This window comes from Parasteatoda tepidariorum, chromosome 10 (genome assembly GCF_982258835.1).
Source record: "Parasteatoda tepidariorum strain Cologne lab strain chromosome 10, Ptep-v5.0, whole genome shotgun sequence".
NCBI classification, from domain to species: Eukaryota; Metazoa; Arthropoda; class Arachnida; order Araneae; family Theridiidae; genus Parasteatoda; species Parasteatoda tepidariorum.
The window spans coordinates 95,100,055-95,112,009 of record NC_141764.1 but is presented as its reverse complement, the minus strand read 5'-3'; the positions used below and the strand labels follow the sequence as shown (position 1 = coordinate 95,112,009).

General features: G+C 30.6%; 1 protein-coding gene across 1 annotated transcript; it reads left to right on the top strand.

Moving 5' to 3' along the window:
- The first annotated feature begins 6,245 nt into the window (after positions 1–6,245).
- Positions 6,246–10,561, top strand: LOC147803091 (uncharacterized). Its single transcript, XM_087153386.1, has one exon. The coding sequence runs from the start codon at positions 6,654–6,656 to the stop codon at positions 7,941–7,943; it is 1,290 nt and encodes a 429-aa protein (XP_087009512.1). The 5' UTR covers positions 6,246–6,653; the 3' UTR covers positions 7,944–10,561.
- Positions 10,562–11,955: the final 1,394 nt, after the last annotated feature.

The following is an 11,955-nucleotide window of genomic DNA, read 5'->3' as shown; positions in this document are numbered from 1 at the left end:
TAGAGAAAAAAGCTTGGGTTGTGTGGCTTAGTAATTATAGGTGACTATACCTTTGTAGCCCTTTTTTTTCCCATGCCCATGGCACTGATTAGTGTATGCTACACTGTTAAAGAGTAATAGATCGATTTTATTTTGCAATGATGACTGAAAAAGAACTTGGGTAGATAAAATTTTGTCTAAAACTTGCATATTCTCTCGGATGAAACAGAATTTCACTTGAGAAGTCTCAAATTTTAGAGAATGTTAAATGCAGCATTGATTTCAAATTTACCTTGCTCACTGGAGTACAAGCTCTCATCCAATGTTTTTCTGATGTTTAAAATTAAAGTTATGTTCAATTAGGCTTTGAACAAAGTTGATATAAACTATTCCTGTTTAATAATTTGATCTTTTTTAAATATATAATTTTCTACTAAAGCTTAAAAATCTGAAATTGTATGAGAGAATGTTGTTGTTTTCTTTCATATTTTAGTTTAAGCAAAAAATAATAATAAACTGATTTATTAAAACAAGACACCTTTTCGGTATCACAATAGTTGCAAGTCATGCAAAATTTGAAAGATAACTCTTACAAGGAACTTCAATGTTTGAGTTTTGATTCTAAATTCTCAGAGCAATAATATTCTGCAGAGAAAATGTTAACATTGATTTTCTATTTTTCCGTGTGAAAAACTTTTGCCTTTTTGAAAACAAAAAAAGTTAGCTTTTATTTTATGCATATTACATCTGAACAATTGTTTGTACAAGACATGCTATTACAATTTACTTTTTACTTAAAGCCAAAAAATTGTTTTCAAAGTTTTGCAGTGTTTTTTTGTAAAAAGAAGGAAAAAAATATTTTTTGTTAATGTTCTTGAAGTTGACTACTTTGACTCCTAAAAAAATAACATTTTAAAGAACTTTTTCCAAAATGTTTCATTGTAATTTTTTATAATACAGAACTGACATTTCTTAAAAACAAAAGCTTGAAGACTAAATGTATTTTTTAAGAAGATTGTAACACAGGTTGGAAGAATGTAACTAGTCATTTTGCGTAACATATGCAGCCTTTTACACTGTACAACATGTGATATTTTACTTCCGTCGTCTCCTGTTGATGATTTAACTCTCTTGTGCATATATGTAATGCATAATTATAATCAAATTCTGTTTTATTTTGTTGCATATTTGTTTTTATTTTCACTTTGTTCTGAGTATGCACTTAATCAAATTTTTAGAATACTTTTAACATAAGTCATAAACACCCTTAGATTATATATTTTTATGTTTGCAGTAATTTTTAGATTGTTTTGAATTGATGACCAAAAATATTGGCATAAATCTTCTAAATAATTATATTTATTTATTTTTGCAAAATTAGCATTGTAATAGTTAAATTTAGTTCAACTAGTATTTTATTAAGTTACATAAAATACAACACAAACAAAGTAAATAACTTATAATCGAATGATGAGATTTTCACAAATTAGCATGCAATCCAATATTTCAAGGTGTATGCTTAAACTATGCTAAATATTTAGCATAGACGATTTCCAATAATATTTCTATTTTAAAAAAAAAGTAAACTTTCTTTAAATAAAACATAATTTTGAGGATTGGGAAGACTATTTAAATTTTTGATTCAAAAAAATTTAACGAGGAGCTGCAACTTGAAAAATATGGTTCTAATAGTTGTAGAGCTGTTAAAAATCTAAAAAATATCTTTTACAAATAGTTGATACTGTTTGAGTGCCTTAAAACTTTGCACACAATGCAAAGATTCATTTATAACAAAATAATTTCATTGAAAATATTTATTTTTCAGCGATATTTGAAAATTTTTGAATTGTGCATCTAACTTTACTTTAAATTATGCAAAATTTTGCATACTTTAGAGGACAGTAATTCTTTTGAAATTATCATAGGATAAAATGGTTTTTATTTGCTTTCATATTTTTATAGATGTGCGAAATATGCAAGGGTGAAATAAACATTAGGGAGCTTAAATGGCTTCTGATTAAACCATCTAGATCTTAATACTTTTATTTGTGCTTTAATCAGTTATTTTTTGCGTAATCTACGTAGCTCAAAGTATACATCCTCTTTTTCAATATTGAGACTTTATCCATATTAAAACCACGCCATATATTTTGTAGGTCAGTAGGTTTTCTTCCATCAGAAAAAAATAAATCCATGTGTTAGATTTTTCAAACTTAGAATATCATACTAATTAATCAGTTTATTTAAATGTAACCCCTTGATTTATTAAAATTGCGGTTTAGTATATGAAAGTCCATTTATTAGATCAAAAGTTATTCAAGATGTAAGATTTTTTTATTTTGCACTCTGTGTATTTCAAAACGTGTACCATATTAAGTTAGTTTTAAAAAATTAATTTGATTCAGGTATTCTAATTATCCTGCCAAGTTAGAAGTTTAAAGATTTTTATAACTAGTGGACTGCGCCCCCTGCTCGCTAATGCTCGCCAACCCCCTAAAATTGCTATGCAATCTTATATGGTTTGCTTCGCTCGCTACTGACTTAGGTACATTGCAAATGCACAAAATTCTGAGAATTCAAAACAATTGTTCAAATCCATATAAAAACTTTTCTTTTTAAAAAAAATTGCATCTTTTTAGTAAATACTAAGTCATTAAAATAAATTTGAATTCAAATAAATGACATGTAATTTGTTAAACCTATTAGAAATGTGCTATAGTATAATTCGTGATATAAATAAAAAATCGTCAAATAAATTTGTGAAAAAAAAAGCGCTTTCGACAAAATACTAAAATAGAGATCTATTGACAAAGACTACCCACTTCTGCCTAGCTTAATAGTATGAGATTGCCGCAGCTGATGCTCTCTGGTTATTTCTGTTTTTAAAAGCGCTGTATGTTGAGCCACCTCAGCTAGATTTTTGGCACATGACATTTTTAGCGGCAATCATTGGTCGATTTTCTAGCGTTGCCATTCACGGAGTTGTAATGACGCTTTTTTTTGTAGTCGTGTAAGTTGTTGTTCATTTACATCGCACTAGAGCTGCACCATGGGCTATTGGCGAAACATCCCTGATTATGATCCGAAGACATGCCATCGCAATTTTGATCCTCAGCAGAGGGGATGGCACTCCCGCTTCGGTAGCCCGACGACCTGCACACGAAGTCAAGCACTTTACAGTAGAACAGTTTAACGAGGACCAATACCACACACCCTCGGTCCCTACGCAGGCTGATCCAAGTGGTCACCCACCCGCACACTGACCGTAGCCAGTGATGCTTGACTTCGGTGATCTGCTGGGAACCGTGTCTTGACGATCAGTCCACTGCGAGACGTCGCCGTGTAAGAGAAATATATACTATAAAGATGCTTAAATATATCAAAATTTGATCGTGTAAGTATATCTATCCTTTTCAATGATCATAACTGATTGTTTCAATCTCTTTTTAGCTTCCTCAGAAGCAAAACAGGCATTTTTGTTTAAAGTTGCTCTAACATATTGCAACTAAACTAAGATGGGTTTCAAAATGAGTCTTGCTGTACCTTTCTTTTGCAATAAATTTTTTTTTTTTTTTAAAGTTTGAAAACTTCAGTTTTCCTTATGATAGTGTTCTGCTGCTGGCTTTTATGTTAAATAAAAATAATGATAAGCGAACGAAAGAAAAGGATTTCCTGGATACAATACCTGGCAGAGTTGAACTATTGCATACTCTCACCTCAGAAATATAAAGTTGCTATTCCGGGCTGTTGAAAAATTATTTTTGGACAATCGAAATTTTCGCGGAATACATCTGTCTAAAATTGAAAGTTTCGCCATTTTGAATAATTGAAACTGCTCCGGAATTTCGTGTTTTTCGTATTATCCTTCCGTGTTTGAAGATTAGAAGCAGGGCATATGATTTTTCTGGGAATGTCGCGTAATTTTGCGCTTCTCAAGACCATTGGTTCTCGGACTTTCACTAATTAAAAGCTTATAATCCGGCGAAATTTTCGCAGAATTCATCTGTCTAAAATTGAAAGCTTCGCCATTTTGAATAATTGAAACTGCTCCGAAATCCCTTAATATCGCGATTCTTATTCACGCGGTTAGAATATCAACCATCGATTTTTCATATTTACCTAATTCTAATTTAAGTTGCAATTTGTGTTCACATGGTTTCAAAATCGTACATCGCGATTCTTACGCAATTTTAAAATCCAATTTCGCGATTTCAAAAATCCAACATCGTGATTCATGTAAGAACTAAGATATTTCTTAAATAAGTTACTTTAAAAGTGTGATATTCAATATTGATGAAAAAACCATACCCAAATAAAAAGTTTAAAAATCAGCACCATAGTACGAAGTTTACCAAGCTTGAATTCTACTGGCAAGATTATATTAACTGTGAAGTTTATTAGTTGACAAAATGAAATAAAAATTCTTCCCTTTCATTCATTTTTTATCTGCAAACTTCCAATTACCGAAATTTATAAATCCCTTTATACAAATCTAAATCTAGCTTTACAACACTCTTTTTTTGGTGTTTTAATATATAGCCAAAAAAGAAAGATTTTCGAAGTTTACTCGTAGACTGTGTTGCTAAGTGTACTTTGAACTTTCTCTTGCCATGTAAACAGCCTAAGATTGTCACTTAGTGTAATCGTCCATGGAGATTTGCAAAATAAATGTTGCACAGTTAAATAAGGTAAAAAGTTGTTTTTGAACACATCTCAGTTTTTAAGCGTCTAGTTTTTTTTTTTTTTAATTATCTAGAGGATTATCTGTAAACAATTTAGTGTCCCGCAGTGGACTGATCGAAGACACGGTTCCCAACAGATCACCGAAGTCAAACATCACTAGCTGCGGTCAGTGTGGGGTGAGCGGTATTGGTCCTCGGTAAAATGTCCTACCTTAAAGTGCTCGACTTCTCGTGTAGGTCATGCTACCGAAGCGGGGGTGCATCCCCTCTGCAGAGGATCAAAATTGTGATGGCATGTCTTCGGATCATCCTCAGGGATGTTTCCCAGACCGTCACCAATAGCCCATTGTGCTGCTCTAGTGCGACGTAAATGAACATCTTGCGAATTTCTCAGTGTTTTTTTGCAGCAATCTTACAATATTCTTTTAATTTAATTTCCAATCTAAAATATGAGTACGTTTAGATCATGAAAAGAGTCGGTAAATTGTGGGGGAATTGGAGCAAGCTCGTCTCAAAGATTTGTAGAGAATTGAATTTAACGTCAAGTGTCGTGCAATTTATGGAAACAGTTTCCGAAAACCGGTTCTGTCGAGAGAAAGTCTGGCCAAGAGACGCAAACACCAAGGAAAATCAGTATTCGTTGATCATAGCTAGTTCATAACTGCGATGCTACAGCTTCTCTCATGCCTCGATGTGGCCACACCCAAGTTTCAAGATTTCCAGAAATCTTAAGAGCCGAGAAATTCTGATTTATCATTTTCTATAAAATGAAGATATTGGCAGACTTTAACCCTATTGAGCATTTCTGGGACGCTTAAGAAAGGCAATTATAACATGTAACCTCCTTCCGAAAACCATCGAATTTCTGAAAACAGCTTTACTTACAGAGACTGCTACTAACTTCTACAGGAACTCATAAATTGCATTATTTCCAGTATGAAATCCCGCAGTGAGGCCTGTTAACATGTACAAGAAGGCTATACCTCCTTTCCCCAATAAGCCATTTTTTCAAAGTTTATTTCTGTAACCACACTTCGATTGCAATCGTGAATTCGCGATCGCAACACTCGAATACGCCATCTGGGGAGAGACCGGTTTCATGCCTTTAGCCCTTCTCCCTTCCCTCTCCTCCTCTTTTCAGTTGTATAGGAATGTACTACGATATTTTCCCCTTTCTTAATATTTTTCCTCTTTATTTAATAAAAATATTTTTTAAAATTTCCATGATACTTTCCTTTAGAACTATGTTTAATGTAGTTATCAGTTCCATATTGTTTTTCAAGTTAAAAGATTTTAATCTATATGAAAATCAAGAAAGAAACTAACGTACTTCCTTCCTCTATGACTTTCCACACGCTTATGGGGAAAGCATGTGAAGTGTTGCCATAGGAAAAGAGTTCTGCTCTACGCCACCTGCAGCCCATTTCGATCGCCAATATCTTTTTCGAATGAGAAGGTCCTTAAGCAGTGATGCGCGCAATGAAGTCCTGATTCAGCTTCGACTAAAATAAATGCAGTGAGAATTGATCTAAAAAAAAAGGGAGCTATTGGCTCAATCTTTAGTCGGGCAAAAATATGCAGTAGGAAGTTGCTTTTGACATGGTAAGGTGTTGAATGGTAAGGTGTTGTTATCTTAGAAGTTGTTATATTAGTCCGAAAGATTTATAACGTACTTTTATTGTGAACATTTATCATTAGAAGTCTGCCTGTTTTGCTATTTTCATAATGAGTAGCTAATTATTAGGCAATTTTCTCTGTTTTATTTTATGCATCAACAATTGCTCGGTTTCATTTCGGTTGTGATATAGAGCTCATTACATTGTCATTCATCACAGACATAATATTTATTCACATAAATACATAGCATTAAATGCTAATAATTGATAAAAGTTTTATTTTGAATTGCCTAAAAATATTAATAAATTTTGTTATTTCTTCAGGAGTTTGTTGAGTCCCTTAATTGTTATTCCTGAGTAGACAAAAATTTATACAATGGAAGATTCTAACAGTAACTCAAGTGAAAGAACGGAAAATCTTTCTGATAACTCTACTAGTAACGTAATAAACACTAATAATAATGATTTATCTAATTCAGAGGCGTTTCATAATAAAAGCTCTTCTGATAACTCTAATAATTCTATAGTAGATACTTATGAGATGCCTCATAATAAATGCCTTTCTGATAACTCTGCTAGCAACATGGCGAATTCTAATAATAATTCTTTAGATAATTCAGAGGCGTGTCCTAATAACAGTGAAGTGCAAGTTAAAAAGACATCAGAGCTAGATAACAAAAAAAGTAAAAACAAACACTTGTGTGAGATTTGTTCCAAATATTTTAGTTCAACAAATGTACTAAGGCAGCATACTAAGCTGCATTTTAATATTCTACCATTTGTTTGTAAAGTGTGTGACAAAAAATTCAGTCGTAAATACAAGTTAAAAGTACATTCACTCGTTCACACTGGGGAAACTCCATTTTCTTGTGACCTCTGTGATCGGCGTTTCCGAGAAAAGAGTGCATTAAATCGTCACTTAACTTCTCATTCAAGTGACAGAAAATTTTCTTGCAAAATTTGTCATAAAACATTTAAACGTTCAGAAGCACTCAAGTCCCATTCTTATACTCACACAGACAAAATGCCTCACGTTTGTGAAGTTTGCAACAAAGGTTTTGTCGATAAGGTGAAATTAAATTGCCATATGATAGTTCACACTGGCGTTAGTCCTTATAAGTGTGAAAAGTGTGGGAAATACTTTAAACGGTGCGCATCACTACGAATTCATATTCAAACTCATTCGGATGAAAGACCGTATGTTTGCGATATATGTAAATGTAGTTTTAAAAGAGAGGATACGTTAAAAGTCCATTATCGGGTGCATACCGGAGAAAGACCCTATCAGTGTGACATGTGTGATAAAGGGTTTAGCGATGTATCTAAACTCAAGCTACATAAATTAGTGCATACTGGTGAAAGACCACATAAATGTGAAACATGTGGGAAGACTTATCAACAAAAAGGTTATCTAGTCTATCATGCTGCTACCCATACGGGGGAGCGGCCGTTTGCGTGCACTCTTTGTGACAAGTCGTTTCTGCGGCCGGGAAAGCTCAGAACTCATTTATCGAAAGTTCACGCAATTGATAATCCTCAAGTGAGTGATGCATGCGGGAAAACGGATCGTAAATCTCGTACAAACAAAATATCTCTTGAGCAAAAATCTCGTGTGAAAGTTGAGAACGTTGAAAATGAGAACAAACCTGATGCCCATGTTCCGTAAACACATAACATTAGTGTTTATATTTAATGTTTGATGATATTATCATTATTTTCATAGTAATTGCATTTTATAGTGCTTAAAACAAGAAATTTTATAAAAGATAACTAATGAAATTATATTAATAACTTATTGCTTAGATAATAAAATAATTATAACCATATTTAAATCTTTTGGGTATTATCAGATTTTGTTCTGATTCTTATCAGTGCGTACCTACAAATACCTTTATTCCCCGTTGTATGAATTTTATACTTTTTTGATATTTTACATATTATATGTTTTGTATTATTTGACATAAGAAATTCAATTGCAGTGTAATTTATTATTGAATGTATTTTATTTATTGCTCACAGTGTGTTGTGCATTTTTATATAAATATTTATGCATGAATGTGATACTTTTTTTTAAGTGATGGTTGCAACATATTATTATAACCTTACATTAGCATTGGGCTGAGACTTTTTATCATTTCTAAAGAAAATTTTCCACTTTTTCTTGGTAATAATAATTGTTCTTTCACAAGTATAAAACATCAATAAATTCTAAAAACAATCCTATTAATTTCTCTACATCAAATATTCTTGTGTTTATATATATATATATATATATATATATATATATATATATATATATATATATCAGTTTTGTTTGATAGCTGGCATAAGAAAATCCATTTGCTATTTAATAGACACAATATTATTTTAATGTGCATTTTAATAAGTGAATTGATTGCTTATTCCAATTTAGAGCATACAAAAATATTTTTTCCTTCATGAAAAAAAAAATCTTAGGGAAAGATTTATTTGCAATAAAGTTTCAAAGAAATTTTTCCAACTATTGTTTTGATGTTACCATTAGAATGAATAGCTTGAATAATTGAAGCATTGCAAGACTTCCCTTAGTTTTTTTAAAAGTATTTTACTGTTAATACAAAGAAAATAATTATCATTGATAATAAATTTATTATAATTTACTGCACCATCTTCAGAAATCAACTGAGTGAGAAATTAAGACAATTTTGTCACTGAACCATGAGACCAGTAAAAAGAAAAAACTAGTTTGCACACATTTTTATTTGTTTGTTTATATACACTAGTTACTATATATTGATTTTTTTTTTAAAGTTATCAAAGTGAATTGAATTGAAGAATTTTAGTTCCATGAATATGCAATTTTCACAATTATGATGAAATATGCTATTTTGTGACAAAAACATGAGAGTAAAAATAAATAAAATGACACAGCAAAAAATTTCTTTGCATTGATGGCTGGTCTGTCAAGCCTCTGACCCTATAGTAGTCTGAATGAAATTTTAGTAGCACCAGACCAATGGATTCACTTGTTTGTTTACATACATTAGTTTTTCTTTTTTAAAAAAAAGTTGACGAAGTGAATTTAAATGAACATTTCAGTTCAGTGTAATTTTCATGATTATGATGGAATATGCTATTTTGTGACAAAAACGTAAGAGTAAAAAAAAAAAAAAAGTTATACAGCATAGCATTCTTTTGCATTGATTGCTGGTCTGTAGGGCCACTAACCATTTTATATTGGTTTGAGTAAAATTTTAGTTGTCATTAACCAATAGACCACTGTTAATTTTGAGCCTTATTCTGCATGATATTTTGCTTTCATTTAACTGCTTTAAGAGGTGATACATGTTTTATAACAGTGGTTACCAACTGGCTGCCCGCGAGCTGCATCCGGCCTAGAAAGCCTTTTTTGTGGCCCATGAACTAAAGTATATTAGTTGTCATTTTTTTTACAGACAATTTTTGTATGGGTTTAAAATACTTTTCTTTAATTTAAAAAACACTAATTTCTTCGTTTCTGTGAAATTTAACATATCAACGGTGCAAGAAAAAATTATTTCTCAAGTTTTGAATCCAAGAAAATATTTATTATTATTTGTAATTCAATACTTTTATTTTGTTCAACTTGTTAAAAACCTGACAGTAATATTTAATGTTTCTTCAAACATTAAAGAGTCCTATATAAAATTTTGGTAAAATTGCGGCCCCCGGCCTCATGAAAGTTGGAGACCCCTGTTTTATAATATACATTTGCTATCTTGGATGTAACTCTGATTCTGGAAATCTGAGCGACATATCTGCATTAAACAAATTGCTTTATTGGATTCTTTTTTTTTTTTTTTTTTAAAAATTTACATTTTCTAATTTCTTTTCTAAGAGAACAGTAATTTTTATCATATTTTCCTGTTTTGAAATTATAGTTATTCATCAGATCACAAAAATAAATGAATTATATGTGGGATATTTATATTTTATTTACATGTGGTTACATCTTCTTTTAGTGTTACTGTGTATGAATATGAATGATTAGGACTTATTGAGTTTTCTTATTATTGAGAATGACATCTACCCACTGCCCCCCGCACCATTGATGTCTATGCCTTGTAGTTCCTTTAAAAATTATTCGACGCTGTTTTTTTTAAATTTTTATTAAACCTTAAATACTTGAGTTTTTTTTCTTCAACTACTGTTAGTAAGTCAACTGTAAATGAATTTTTGTTTACAAATAATAAATGTATTATTTTATATTAAAAATAAACAAAACAAGTTCCAGTAATGTTGTCTACTGGAACTTGAATAAACTAATCTGTCTGTTTTAAGTATTTAAAATATTTGCTTTATGACATTTTATTAAAATTAGGCAAATCTTTTTGAATTTTTTTGTACACTTATGTTTTAGCAACAACTGTTACTATAGTTAATATCCATTTTTTATTAGATAGCAGGGATCATTAATATTATGTGTTGCATATACATAATAAACCATCTATTAATCCTCCACTTACGAAAACCATATTAAGACTTATATTTTTTTCTCATGCAGCAAAATATTTTTTTAAATTTGAAAGTAATTTAAAGAAACTCTATATGAGGTTACATGGTTAAAATACAATATATCAAGAGTCAGTATCTTTAACTAGCAAAAAATCTAAACATTTTGTTGATTTAATTTGGTGCTTCTCGCACTCCTGTTTTACATTGTCTCATGAATCATTTATCTTAAAAATGTATTACTATTTTTCTTGTATGAAAAAATTAAAGTTATAAATTAGTGTTTTACTCATGAAGAAACTAAAAGTCATCTAATTGAAAAGAAAAATAACAATTCCATCTGTATTTAATTTGAAAGTTTTACTAAATTCAATAATTTCTGATAAATGGATATTTTTGGGATTAAATTACTTAAATTCTAAAAGAAGTTAAATTTTTAGTTAGAATTTTGTAATTTTCAAATATTCTCTTAGTATTTACTTTATATTGCATAAGTATTGGGATGCAATCAGTGTCATTCTTCTTTTTTCTTGATATTATCGTACTGTTAAATCAAAATCAAGTATTGGCTGATGGTTTATGTGTGATGTAAGGAACTTTTTTCAATGTATATTTTATGATAATTAATATTTTTGGATTTGTTCTGTAAATATTGATTTTAGAATAATTTTGAGCTTTAATGGACATCTTGTAATTTAGATTGCAATAATTGATAGTAACTAACTTGTTTATATACTAATTAAAAATTAAAATACAAGGAAACCTCCAGGAGAGATTATCTCTATGTAGCGACCTCCCCTATTTGGGACCACTTTTGAAAGGCGCAGAATTTTTTCCATAGACTTTGTGTTGAAGAAAACCTTTAGGAGAGATCATCAAAATTTCTCCCAAAAATTGGCAAACCTCTTCACCAAATGCAGAAAAGGACAAATAAGGAAACATGAAAAAATATTAAAACAAAGAATATTAACTAAAATAAGTAGATTAAAATGTATTCGAGATATTAGTGTGAGACACTTATTTAGAGAGCTCTTTTTGACGATCTCTGAAAGAGATCTACAGCCTCATGTTGCAGTCAGAGTGCACTAAAGATGATGATATCAATGATTTATTTTTAAAGTTGAAAGTTAAATTAGAAAAAAAAAGGTTATTTTTGAAAAACCTATACATATCAAACAAAGAAGCATATTTTCATCTTTTTAAAGCTA

Coding starts and splice junctions, on each gene's coding strand:
- LOC147803091 (XM_087153386.1), top strand. CDS start 6,654: ATGGAAGATTCTAACAGTAACTCAAGTGAAAGAACGGAAAATCTTTCT.